The sequence below is a fragment of the Vipera ursinii genome, assembly GCF_947247035.1.
Source record: "Vipera ursinii genome assembly, chromosome: 1".
NCBI classification, from domain to species: domain Eukaryota; kingdom Metazoa; phylum Chordata; class Lepidosauria; order Squamata; family Viperidae; genus Vipera; species Vipera ursinii.
This window is the reverse complement of record NC_139512.1, coordinates 149,319,305-149,333,217: the sequence shown is the minus strand read 5'-3', so window position 1 is coordinate 149,333,217 and position 13,913 is coordinate 149,319,305. Positions and strand designations below refer to the sequence as shown.

Sequence of the window (13,913 nt, the reverse complement as noted above, 5' to 3'; positions counted from 1 at the left end):
CAATTAAAATATTAACAAAAACTAAAAAAAATAAAATCCAAAAAATAAAGCAACCATACAAACGATACAAGCATTAAAAACAACGAAAACAACGAAAAACCATACAGTATAACTACAGGTAGTCCTCGACTTATAACAGTTCATTTAGTGGCCATAGTAACAAGGGCGCTGAAAAAAGTGACCATTTTTCACACTTATGACTGCTGAAGCATCCCTGTGGTCACGTGATCCAAATTCAGATGCTTGTCAACTGACTCATACTTATGACAGTTGCACTGTCTTGGGGTCATGTGATCCCCTTTTGCGACCTTCTGACAAGAAAAGTCAATGGAGAAACCAGATTCATTTAGCAACAATGTTACTAACTTAACAATTGCAATGATTCACTTAACTGTGGCAAGAAAGATCCTAAAATGGGGCAAAACTCACTTAACAAATGTTTCGCTTAGCAACATAAACTTGGGGCTCAATTGTGGTCATAAGTCGAGGACTACCTATACTCTCATCCTGTCAGATAACCATACAGGAGACAGTAGAGGAAGTACAATTTTGGGACATTTTGATGCTGCCAATTACGATATCCTATATTTGTCTTGAGAAAATTACAGCTATGAATACTATAGTTACGGGGTGGGGGTGGGGGTTTCTGATCCCAGTTTAGAGAGATGGATTCAGAAAGTAGTATTTGAGGACTACAGCTCTGGCCATTGACAGTTATGGGCATGATTTTGATCCTACTGGCATTTAGTATCAAGATAAAGCCCTGGAGCTGAGTGTCATCAATAGGAGTTAGTAAAGGCTAGAGATGTTACTAGATTTGTAACCAGCATCTCTACTGGATGGATGGATGAAGGCCAATAAACTAAGACTGAATCGTGATAAGATAGACACTTTGTGGATGGATAGTTCCTAAATATTGGAACTGGGATGCTGCCACATTCAATGGGTTTAGAGTCCCGGTAATGGGGTGGGCGCGTCTTCCACGTGATGCGTCCAGGCCGCGGGCCGGCAGTTTGATACCCCTGGTTTACATTCTCTCAGAAGAACAGACATATGATTTGGAAGCATTCCTAGAGCGATTAAGAATATGGGAGGTCTATGAATAACCAGGAGACCCTACTGCTAACTTCAGTGGGCATTCCAACTATGCTTTTCCTGGACAGGAACGGTCTAACTATTAATATTCAGGCAATGATGCATTCAGATGTATTAGATTATTTTAATGCATTTTTGATAGAACTACCCTTCAAGTTGGTTTCAAAAGGGGAGCTTGGTTAGAATGCAGGTTATTCAGGGGTGTCTGTCTGGGTCAATTTTACACCTCTGTTGAAGAAACTGCCCTGGCTGCCAATTATATGCTGGGATAGGTTCAAAGCTCTGAACAACCCAAGATCAGGATAGCCAAGTGATTATCTTTGTTGTTATAAGCTGATCCTATGTCTGAGATCACTGGGAGAGGACTTAATGCATGTACCCAGAAAAACAAGGAACTGCCTTCTGCTGGCAGTCTTCTTTTTAGTGGTATTTAAAGGTTTTTCTCTCTTTTGCCTCCATTCTCGAATGCAGAAATCACTGAAATTCTCAGAGCACCTAATGTTATATCTTAAAGTTGCACTTGAAAATCTGTATCTTAAACCAAGCCTTCTCTATCTGAATGTTCAAGTAAGGGCTCTTGTTTCTGTATTTGTTTCCCTTTCTACACACACACACACACACACACACACACACACACTAATAAAGAACAACTCCTATCATTCACAACAATATGAAGTCACAGCTGCCTGCACAGTTCTTTCTAAGCACCAAGAATGCTGTAAGGCACTGTGACAGAAATACCTAAGAAAGAGTAAGACGAAAGGAAGATTAAATGGCAGAATAAAATGTATCTCTTACCTTAAAAATGTGAGCTTTAAGAATGTGATGCCCCAGTTCCATTGTCTGCTGACGGTTAAGTTTTCCTTCCTGACGTGAAAAGAGGAAGGCAAGAAGAGCATGCCCATTCCTAAAGGCAACAACAAAAAGGACGGAGACAAATTTAAACAGCTTCCTAATAAGTCCCCTCAGAATATCTCCATCGACAGATCTTCCTTCTCTCTTTCCTCTGCCTAAAGTTTAAATATAAAGGCATAATAAACTTGGGAAGTAAAGAAAACTACTAGTAGTAGAGATAGTCCTTGATTTGTGACCACAGTTCAACCTAGAACTTTGGTTGTGTAAGTTGTTGCGGTTGTAAATCGAGTCACCATGTGAACAGAGTCGATGTTATGATCATTTTTTATAGAGGTCATTAAGTGAGAGACTGCAGTCAATAAGCAAATCACATGGTTGTAAGTCCTCATTCAGCTTATCCAATAGGCTTTTTTGCTGGAAAACAGTGAAAATTATTATGGAAAACGTGATTGCACGACCATGGAATCTTGCAAGCAGTCATAAATTCAAGCCAACTGCCCAGGGCCCAAAATGCAACCATGTGGCTGTGGGGTGGGGTGGCAGTTGTAACTTTGAGAATCGGTCATAGGTTTTTAGTCTGTCATAACTTCTAATGGTCATTGAACAACCAGTCGTAAGTTAAGGATTATTTGTACATCGTTCTGAAAGTAAACTAGTTCTTTCTAATGAAGAAAATATATTGCATTTATAATACCAGTACAAATATGCATGATTACTAAGTTGTACAAACTGCACAGTCATTTATCTGAGCAATATTCAAACAGTAAGCAGATATACAAATATTTTGTTTTTTACCTGCTCATAATAAAACTATAACAATGTAACTATGTTAATGTCAGTCATCATTAGATCTTCAAAAAAAGATGACTTCCAATGCATTTCAATGGATCAATATTTTATGCATGTAAGAGATATAAAAGAAACAAAAAGAAAATCACTTATCTGAGCTCAACTCTTAAGTGACCTCCATATTATATTCTTCAAATAATACAGAAAGCATTTCCCCCCCAAACTTCTCAGTCTAGGCTCAGAATTTTCTCCCAGTGAAAGATTAACCAGATTAGTTTTCAAGATCAATCAAAATATATGCTGCCTACATAAAAACAATACTTCATAATAAATAAGAATTATCAAATAATACAGAATAGTTTTGTTTAATTTTATTTAAAATGTATTTACTGAATCTATATGCCGCCCATTTGCAGTTCAGAACAACTCTGAGTAATTATGTTGTTGTTAGTTGCGAAGTCGTGTCCAACCTATCGCGACCCTATGGACAACGTTCCTCTAGGCCTTCCTGTCCTGTACCATCTTCTGGAGTCCATTTAAGCTCACGCCTACTGCTTCAGTGACTCCATCCAGCCCCCTCATTCTCTGTCGTCCCCTTCTTCTCTTGCCCTCAACGTTTCCCAGCATTAGGCTCTTCTCCAGTGAGCCCTTCCTTCTCATTAGGTGGCCAAAGTATTTGAGTTTCAACTTCAGGATCTGGCCTTCTAAAGAGCAGTCAGGGTTGATCTCCTCTAGGACTGACTGGTTTGATCGCCTTGCAGTCCAAGGGACTCACAGGAGTCTTCTCCAGCACCAGAGTTCAAAGGCCTCAATTCTTTGGCACTCAGCCTTTCTTATGGTCCAACTTTCACAGCCATACATTGCAACTGGGAAGACCATAGCCTTGACTATACGCACTTTTGTTGGCAGGGTGATGTCTCTGCTTTTTAGTGTGCTGTCTAGATTTGCCATGGCTTTCCTCCCCAGGAGCAATCCTGAGTAATTATACTCATTACAATAATAAGGGAAAGCCATGCTTTGGTGACAATGGATACTCTGAGCATTTTCTGAGATGGGCGAAGGCCGCAAAATGGGCAAGGCCACCTCACATACTGTATACAGGTAGCCCTCGACTTACAACAGTTCATTTACTGACTGTTCAAAGTTACAACAGCAGTGAAAAAAGTGACTTATAAATGTTTTTCACACTTACAATCGTTGCAGCATCCCCATGGTCAAGTAATAAAATTTTCAGATGCTTGGCAACTGGTTCATATTTACGAGGGTCAAGTGTCCTGGGGTCATTTGATCAACGTTTGCGACCTTCTGACAAGCAAAGTCAATGGGGAAGCCAGGTCCACTTACAACAACCATGTTACTAACTTAACAATGATTCACGTAACAACCGTGGCAAGAAAAGTCGTAAAATGGGGCAAAACTTATATTTTGTTCCTCAAAATAGGAGGAAATCATATCTTCAGGTTTGGGGAATCATCAGAGAGGTTTCCTGGGCCACAAAAAGATAACTCTGGGTTGACCACAGACTTGGGGCTGCAAGTTGCCCACTCTTCACTAGCACAATCTGCCTTTCACAAGGTTATTGTGATAAAGGCTTCATTCTTCTGAACTGAAAGAAAATTACTTTAGTGGTATTTAAAGGTTTTCACACATGTAACTGAACTTTCACTATTTTTATTTTGAACAATAATCTCCCCCAAAGTCACATCACACTATTTTTAAAGTACGCCTGGGTTTCAGCCATACCTTAATGTAATTTTTGTGGCATGAAAACTCATCCAAAGACCTGCTAGAGCCTTGCCAGTGTTACATTTGTGTAGTTAAGAAAGCCTCAAAGGATAGCCAAGCTGAGCACTAAATGCTCGGAGCTAGGAAAGAGAATTGTTAGGGCTGCAGCAGCGCTGGGACTAGCAAGCAAATGATACATCTGCTTAGCAAAATGTACTTCATCAGTACATTTCTCCAGGAGCCAACATGCTCATTCATTCTCCTTCATTAAATTTTGAACTGCTTCTAAATTTAGAGCACCAAGCAGCATGGGCCCATAAATCTCAGAGAGCTGAACTTTTTTCCCCAAATGGTATGAATGTCAATGTAGACATTAATAATTCCATTACAGACTGTACCCAAATTTATTTATGGGATTCAGAAAGAACAAATGGGGTGGAAAAATACTTATCAATTCAAAAAGTTAATAAATTCCTCCAATGGGTTCCCCCCTACCATATTATTCTAGATGATGGGCAGCTATATACATGTTTGGAAATGAATAAAATAAAATAAAAATTCTGTCTATCGAAGTGTCTTTAATCTCTGCAAAGACTGATAAAAGTCTTGTCTGAAAGGATTTTGGTAAAGGATTTTCAATGCTGCGCAGTCAGACTAACTAGCATTACGACAGATGAGAACATCATCCTTCCTGTTACTAAGGTTTAAGGTGAAGAATCTAATAATTCATCCTTAATGATTGTAGGACACTTCTGAGTTTTTATTTTTCAATTTCATGTATCCTTCAACCAACCTAAAGTGTAAAATATTATGGCTAATAAAGCTTTATTCATGTGGCTAATGTCATTTTCTCTCTTACAGACTGTAATATAAGAATTATCAACAGTTATTAATATCTACTATATTTTACCTTGGTTCACACAAAAAGTCGGTGCTTTCACCATCTGCTCTCCAAACAAGCCATTCTCTGAAGGAAGGATGGCAGAACATCCGTGTCTTGTCACGCCTTTTTATCAGAAAGCCTGAAAGAGCCTCCATCCTCTGCGAGAACTCTTCCCACTCCTGTTCACCCTGTATCTGGCCAGCATTAATTGCTTGGAAGATCTGGTCATCTGTCATTGGGTGAAGGGATGCTAAAGCCACATTCAGCACTGGAAGGGCTCTTTCGAAGGCCGAATTTGTCATGAATTTCATGTTGCACTGAAGCAAGTAAAGCTCAGAAAGAGATACCGGAACGACTTTGTAACTTGCACTTTTAATCACCAGGTGACCCTTCTGGAAGAGATCTAATGTCAATTTCAAATAGAGATAAGATCCCATGCTCCTCAAGATCAAGTGGTTGCTCACTTTCCCAATAGTCGTGGCATCAACTTTTCCATTGAGGGAAATATTGTTTACGATATCCTGGCTGGCATTGATCCTGTACTGAATATATGCATTTAAATCAGACTGCACTTCTTTGTTGTCTGAAAAATCATCCAAGGAGATTGTGAAGAAAGGATGTGAGGCGGTTATTTCCTGCATTAGAGAAGGAAGAAGAAAAAAGGACTTTACAGCACTTGTCAAACTTCATTATTACAGCTATTTGATTTTAAAAGCATGCTAAATTAAAGCTGGTGAAAGTTGTTTGAGTGCGAATCAGAAAGAAGGTTTAGCACTAGTAAACCACTCTTTGGTCTAACACAGGGGTAGGCAAGCTCGGCATAGCTGACTCAGGAATTCTGGGAGTTGAAGTCCATGAGTCATAAAAGAGCTGAGGTTGCCTACCCCTGGTCTAACAATACATTTATTCATTTCCTATATTCATATAGACAATTAAATATTCAAACACTTAATATCAGGAACAAAACAATATCAGATTTCTTATATACATGAAACAAATTAATGCATTTATTCTAGTCTGCATCAATGATTTTATATAAAAAAAAGCATTCAAAATATTTTATTTGCACTCGAAAATGGTAAACTTTGATACAGGTCAAGTTTAATAACTTAACAGTGGTTGACCCTGACCCTGTTCCTGTGACCAAACAAGAGTTTCTTAAAGCTAAAGGCCCAATTTACAATAACAAGGAGATATACAAAACAATGAGACATTTTATGCTCGTGAAAAAGCTTCCTGCCTATATGCGTTTGTTGTTGTTGTTAGCTGCGAAGTCGTGTCCGACCCATCGCGACCCTATGGACAACATTCCTCCAGGCCTTCCTGTCCTCTACCATCTTCTGGAGTCCATTTAAGCTCACGCCTACTGCTTCAGTGACTCCATCCAGCCACCTCCAGTGAGTCCTTCCTTCTCATTAGGTGGCCAAAGTATTTGAGTTTTAGCTTCAGGATCTGGCCTTCTAAAGAGCAGTCGGGCCTATATGCGTTAATAGGGAACAATTATTTGACGTTCTGACATTACTGTTCTGATAGCCTTTCTGATTAAGTGGTCAAGCCTTCCGTGGTCAAGATTGGATAGTGAATCCTGCTCTAAACTGATCCCTAGCATTCTTCATTTCAGGGATTTAGAGTCTAGATCTTGAAAGCGGTTTATTTTGGAGATAAGGAATTTTAAAACAAAACTTTGAAACCACAGATGTTTCATAACAAAAGAGCAAATGGGAAGAACAGCAGAAATTCTAACAAAAGGACTTGTGTGGGACTTACATCAGGTCACTGCAGCTGTTTCAGAATGCTACACCACTCTCAACTGCCATGTTTTAGATTTTACTAAGCATCATCGTGAGTCAAACTGATCCACAGTGGCATTGGTGTGGAGCAACATTTAACTACACAATGAAAATGCTTGAATACAAATATTACAAACCCACAACAAACACATTATGACCTTTTGTACAAGCCTCCACAGCGTATAAACTATGATGACGGCCATTCCTAGGTATGTGTGATCTGTAACAGCTGTTGAAGAATTCAGATTAGTCCTTCCAAGTACAATTTTCTGTTCTGAGAGTACAATGTTATTAACAGAGCAAAAACTATACCACCATATGCTTAAATATTACCTGAAAGTTTGATCTTACGGTCACGATCAGTTTTAGCCATGGTGGAAATTTAGAAATAATATTTGTGATGAATGAAGAAACTGTATCCCCATAATCAGGTTTATGAAATTCAGCTTCATTTAAGCCATCTACCAAAATGATGCATTCTTCTTCTGAAATTTTCTGTTCTGAAGGACACGATTGTGAAAAAGCAAAAGAAGTAAGAACATTTATTAATATATTGCAGCAATGTGATTTCTGATCAGAAAAACAAGTATTAGAAAAACAAGTATTAATTAAAAGGCTTATTTCCTCTTGACACACATAGGCCTACTAATTTAAATATAAAAAGTGCATTTTAACTATTTTCTAAGAAACCTACAGTGAAGATTCCTTTACTAAAAAGTGGCATAGCTAAATGTTATTTTACTGTCTATAAAGGGGACTTCTTTCTAGTAAATCAGATCAATCTATTCAAATGTTTGCAGTGAATCTTCTATTCTGAAGTTAAAAGAGCTACCCACAAAAGTTATTCTATCTTAATAAGGTAGATGGTTAATAAACTATTTTTTTAAAAAAAGTATTTTAATTTTAAAAGGAAAAACTAATGTCCCACTCTGACAATTTCTCAGAAACAGGCTCATACTTTTGAATAGTTAAAATATTTTTTAAAAAAGAAAAAGTCCTTTGCATGTTAATAGAAATACTAAAATAGTTCACTCAAGCAAAATGTTACATTTGGCAATAGTACTAATTTAAAAACTGACAACAGATACAAGATATTTATTTATAAGAGGACAATATGCTTCAATGTGCTTTCATCCCCGGAAAAAGTAGCTCCTACTTGCCCTAATATTTATAGCTATTTCAAATATTTATGCTATTTCTTATGCAGCAGTATAATCTATCAACATATTACAAAAATTCTCAAGGTGAGATTTGTTTTTGTTCTCTTTGCAAGCATTGCAGGTAATCCCCGAGTTACGAGTGTTCACTTAATGCTCAAAGTTACGTGATGAGCAGCCCCTATTGCTTACAAGCAAGTCCCGAAGTTACGAATATTGCAGCACCATGGCAGTCGTTCGCCCTTACGAGTGACTGCAGTGGCTCTGCAACATTCACTCTGGTTCCGCCTATGCCCTCCCTAGGCACCAGAACTTCAATACTCTTCAATACTGTGAAGATCAAGATCCTCTGCTTTCTTGGCTGCTCTAGGCCTTTGGTGCGTTTACAGAGAATGAAGGCCTAAAGTAATGCAAAATCATGCGAGATCAGTGGGGCTAGATCTCACGCTACTGATCTCGCGTGATCTCATGGTACTTTAGGCCTCTGTTCTCTGCCACAGAGAACGGAACCTAAGCTGGGGGACACTTCCTCGTTCCTCCGGATGTGGGCTCCAGAGGCATTTTCCAGACCCGATCAGGCTATGGGGGGACTGTGGAAGCATTTGCCAGCTTCAGATCCAGGCTGCAGCAGCCTGGAAAAGGCCTCTGGAGCCCAGATTGGGCGGCAGGGGGCGCGGTAGCGTCCCCCGACTTCAGATCCAGGCGGCAGCAGGAACCGCAGCAGAGAGGAGACGGTTCTTTTCCAGGTGAGTCCGGTGCAGCAGGAAGGAAGAGGGAAGCATGTGGTATCTTAGTGGGTCGGGGAGGCCTTGGGGGCCTGTTCCATCACTGTGTCCTCCATGGCCTTCCCCACCCTGAGATACTCCTGTTTGCTTAACGTGCCGCGTGCGTTTTAATGAGCAAGGGAGTAAACTCATTTGAGGTACGATATTCACTCTATGAGTTTTTGAGTTACGAGTGGAATGGGCAGGCTCCATTACACTCTAACTCGAGGACTACCTGTATTAAATACACATTTTAAGCACACACTCATTAATTACAACCTATAGCACTTCTTTGTATAGAAGGATGTAACTAAAAAAGATACCAATATTAACATAAAATAAGACTAACACAAATGGTCAATGAGAATAAAAAAGCAACACAGCACTGAGTACTTCATACCTTCTTGAAGGAACCCAAACATCCCATTTTAAATTTACACAATGGATTATTGTGTATTACACAATGGATTATTATAGAGCAATAAAATAAAATAAATACTGTATTATACAGTCATTTTAGAATCTCAGGAACGATCGAGAACATTGAATGAACGGATAACAATTGTAGCTCGTTTTATCTAGTGTGGCAACATTGCTAAAAGTATAATGGTTACAAAGCATTTCTAGATTGTGGGACAAACATCTGCACGGCACCCACTGCTGAGGTTCCATTTTGCAAATGGACGCACAGCCGCCTCTCATGAATAATTCATGTTTCCCATTATTGTATAGATCAGAGTGTTTGGAAGCATACCAATAAATATATAAAACTTTTGATGCTAATGTTCATTATTAATTTAAGATGAATATATCAACTGTCTCTCTCATATCTAATAAATATATACACAACCTGGGGAGCTCCCTGCATTCACAGCTCCTGCCTGAATAGAAGGTATCATCTGTGGCAAGACGGCCTTTGCACAACACCATCTGCCACATTAATTGCCCTCCTTCCTAGATCGGGGGTGTGTGTGCTTCAGACAGTCATTCATGCCTTAGTCACCTTAGTTACTGAGCAGCTTGCCACGATGTGCCCATGTAACACCTCTGTTTCATGAGCTGCATTGGTTACCAATTTACTTCCAGGTTCAAGTCAAGGTGCTAATTTTTACTTATAAAGCCCTATATGACATATACATAATAATGCCATCTCTAGAACCTTGGAAGTGTATGCCTTTTCTCTTGCAGCACCTGCTTTCTGGAATGGGGTTCCTAAGAGCCAGATGCCCAGTGTTTAGAAGAGCTGTGAAGGGAAGGGAAATGTTGTGATTCCAGGCCAGCCTGTGATCCCAGCAGCTGAGTCCAGGGAATCAGAGGAGGAGGAGGAGCCTGGGGAGCCAGTAGAGTCGGAGGAAGGCTTTGATGAGCTACAGGACTTACAAAGTGAGGAAGAACCTGGCTCCTCCACTTGTGATCAAGCTGAGAGCCAGCTGTGCTGGGAGGCTGAGTTAGACTTGGAGGAAGCACAGCTGGAAGACCTCAGATACGCTCGTAAACGCAGACAAGAGTAGGTCAGAGGGAGGCAATGGGACGACTCCAGGGGAGAAGGAGAAAGCAGTTAGAATCCACGCCTTGGGGACTACGTAACAAAAAAAAGGAAAAAGGAATGTGTGGGCAGGGCTGGTTGCTGGAGGCAAACGTTTGCAAAGAACTTCAGTGTCAAGAGATCACGGGTCTGTTTATTTTGCCAGTGAGTTATTTCCTGTTTGACTCGTGCTCCGTTTTGTTTTTGGACAAGGTCTCAGTTGGAAAAGTGTTCTGTTGCTTTTTCTGGGACAATTATCAGGTCTGTAACTCAAATAAAAAGGGTTTATTTTTCCAGTTTACTGTTAAAAGAGGGGTTGTCTTTGTGAAGTAACAAGGACTCACATAGGCTAGGACAGAACAGGAAGGGAAGGAACGAGCAAGGAAAAGTGAGGTCCCTCACTTCATCACGCTTGCTGTCTTTTAATAATTTATTATTTATTGTAATATCTTTGATTGTTGTGAGCTGCCCAGAGTCCAACAGCATACATGTTTAATTAATAATAACAGTACTTAAAGGAAGATAACAGTGTTTGGTGTGCCTTTGGCGTATAGCTATGCTGGCCACATGACCCCTTGGCCAAGAAACAGAGGTGAGCACCACGCCCTAGAGTCAGACACAACTGGACAGGGAAAACTTTACCTTTTTTTTACATCATCTCCATTCTGTTTCATTCTGTATAGTATTTGTTGTCCTCTTTCAAAGAAAGGAAAATTCTCCACTGTTCCCCAGTCCACTACTATGAAATACTTTATATACTTTTCCCTATTGGCTACATGTTTGTTTCCCACTTACCTCTCCTAAGATTCACTAGTGGTTCCAACACGCCTCTTCTGAATGCTGCCACAGGATCTTGAACACAGGACCTAAGGCTAAGCATACTTTGTAGGTGTGGTTCCTTTATCAAGAGTTCTCTGTATGCTGTTAACTGAGGTGACCGGCAAAGTAGAGCTGCGATACTATGCACAAATTCTGGGACAAGGCATGTGTAAGTGTTGTCAGCTTGGCAGTAGTGATAGGCAACAACCTTTATAAAAGAAAGGCTGTTTAGAATTTATGATAACCACACAAAATAATGAAAAGAAGAATCCCATCCCATTTCCTTAAACCATTTGAGATATAAAACTCAGAAGAATATTCAAACTGTATATGCAGATCTCAGTGCTCTAGTTCAGGGGTTCCCAACCAGGGGATGCGAGATAATATTCCAGGGGGTACGAAAACTTGGGTCTTCAAAATTATAGTGTATATGCATAATTCGTTACCGTTATTTTGAACTTTTGTAAGGGGTGCGAGAATATATCAGAAGCGTTCTAGGGGTGGGGGATATAGAAAAGGTTGGGAGCCACTGCTCTAGTTTAACATACTATCTTTAAAACTAGCAAATCTTTTTCTTCAGTATGCATGCATATATTTTTACCCATGTTTTCCCCAAAATAAGACCCGGTCTTATATTATTTTTGCCTCCAAAAGAGGCACCAGGTCTTATATTTGGGGGATATCTTACCCATTTACCTTAGGAGCGCCGCAGCCAGGCCTCCCACACCCTGACACCTGCCTCACCTCGCCGGCCCACTTCTTCTGCAGCCGCTTGCCACTGCTCGCGCACGTTGTCCCAGCTTCCATTTTGCCTTCCAGAAAGGCATCTGCAGCCGAGAAACAAGCTCTGGATTGATGCATGCGGTGCCCTTGGCTTCTGTTTCATCGTCAGAGGCCTTCCGGAGGCCGGGGGTGATGCACACAAGCTCTGGTGGAGTGGCCACAGAAGAAGTGGGCCAGTGAGGCGAGGTTGATGTCAAGGTGTGGGAAGCCTAGCTGCAAGTGTCCTAAGGTAAGTGGGTGTGGGGTGCGTGGGGCAGTTTCCCCCCATCCCCATCCTAGCTTGATTTTTACCTGTGCACCTCACCCACCTTTGTGCAACCAGGTGTGATGGAGTGAGTAGGGCTTATTTTGGGGGTAGGGCTTATTTTCGGGGAAACAGGGTACATCATTAGCTAAAAATATCTGGGCCCCAGCATTGTACATCTATGCAACAGTTGAGCGATTTATTTTTACTTTTTGCAACAGTAGAATCACAGTATGGCTTTTTTTTCTTAACTGTATAAACTCACCTATAAATATCTCTATAAAACATTATTTTTATTTTTCCAAAACAAAAAATCTTCTGTATTACATAATATAGCACATATTGATGTAAGAGGTTTAAAGAATATTCAAGAAACAGTTAGGATGGAGTTCTTAATTTATGCTTGTTATTTTACAGAAAGTCTTAAAAGTCCTTTGAAAGTCATGAGATGTAATTCATTTGATGGTCTGTACTTAGTTTTCAAGAGAAACTCATCAGTTTCATCCATTTCACAGAATATTGTCTTATTCAAGAATACATACACATTTTGTCCCCTATTACATCATCTAAACAGGACTGGGATTACATGCAGCTAATTTCTCATCCATTCACTTCATTTAAGGAAGCCAAAGAACTTTTTTGGCAATGCAAATTGCAAACAAAGCTCCACACCACTAATTAGGATCAATTCTTCAGCAGGAGTAAATGTTTAAAAGCTTCTACCTTCCATCCTATAATCTTGGTCAGCATCAGAGATCCTGTGCTGCACACTGAAAGAATTTACTCTGTACCCAAAGCCAGAATAAATAGTTAAAGCAATAGGAAATAAACACAGCACCTCATTAACCCCACTGGGGAGTTCCTACCAATACATAAATAAAACCAGAACGTTTTAAGTTCATGTATTCACTAGAGTGGCAACCCCAATCCAGAGTACAGTCTGTCTTTTTGTTCATTTGTTTGCTTTTTGTTGTTGTTAGCTGCGAAGTCGTGTCCGACCCATCGCGACCCTATGGACAACATTCCTCCAGGCCTTCCTGTCCTCTACCATCTTCTGGAGTCCATTTAAGCTCACGCCTACTGCTTCAGTGACTCCATCCAGCCACCTCATTCTCTGTCGTCCCCTTCTTCTATTGCCCTCGATCTTCCCCAGCATTAGGCTCTTCTCCAGGGAGTCCTTCCTTCTCATTAGGTGGCCAAAGTACTTGAGTTTTAGCTTCAGGATCTGGCCTTCTAAAGAGCAGTCAGGATTGATCTCCTCTAGGACTGACCGGTTTGATCGCCTTGCAGTCCAAGGGACTCGCAGGAGTCTTCTCCAGCACCACAGTTCAAAGGCCTCAATTCTTTGGCGCTCAGCCTTTCTTATGGTCCAACTTTCACTGCCATACATTGCAACTGGAAAGACCATAGCCTTGACTATACGCACTTTTGTTGACAGGGTGATGTCTCTGCTTTTTAGTGTGCTGTCTAGATTTGCCATGGCT

At 40.3% G+C, this 13,913-nt stretch overlaps 1 protein-coding gene across 3 annotated transcripts in view; it reads right to left on the bottom strand.

Moving 5' to 3' along the window:
- Positions 1-13,913, bottom strand: part of TANC1 (tetratricopeptide repeat, ankyrin repeat and coiled-coil containing 1) — a 184,876-nt gene that overhangs the window by 31,422 nt on the left and 139,541 nt on the right. For all 3 annotated transcript variants that reach the window (XM_083350432.1, XM_083350434.1, XM_083350433.1), the window contains 4 exons: positions 11,379-11,610; positions 7,471-7,637; positions 5,375-5,982; positions 1,894-2,002 (listed from right to left, as the gene is read on the bottom strand). In XM_083350432.1, the coding sequence (XP_083206558.1) occupies positions 1,894-2,002; positions 5,375-5,982; positions 7,471-7,637; positions 11,379-11,610 (1,116 nt within the window). The remainder of the gene's footprint in view (positions 1-1,893; positions 2,003-5,374; positions 5,983-7,470; positions 7,638-11,378; positions 11,611-13,913) is intronic.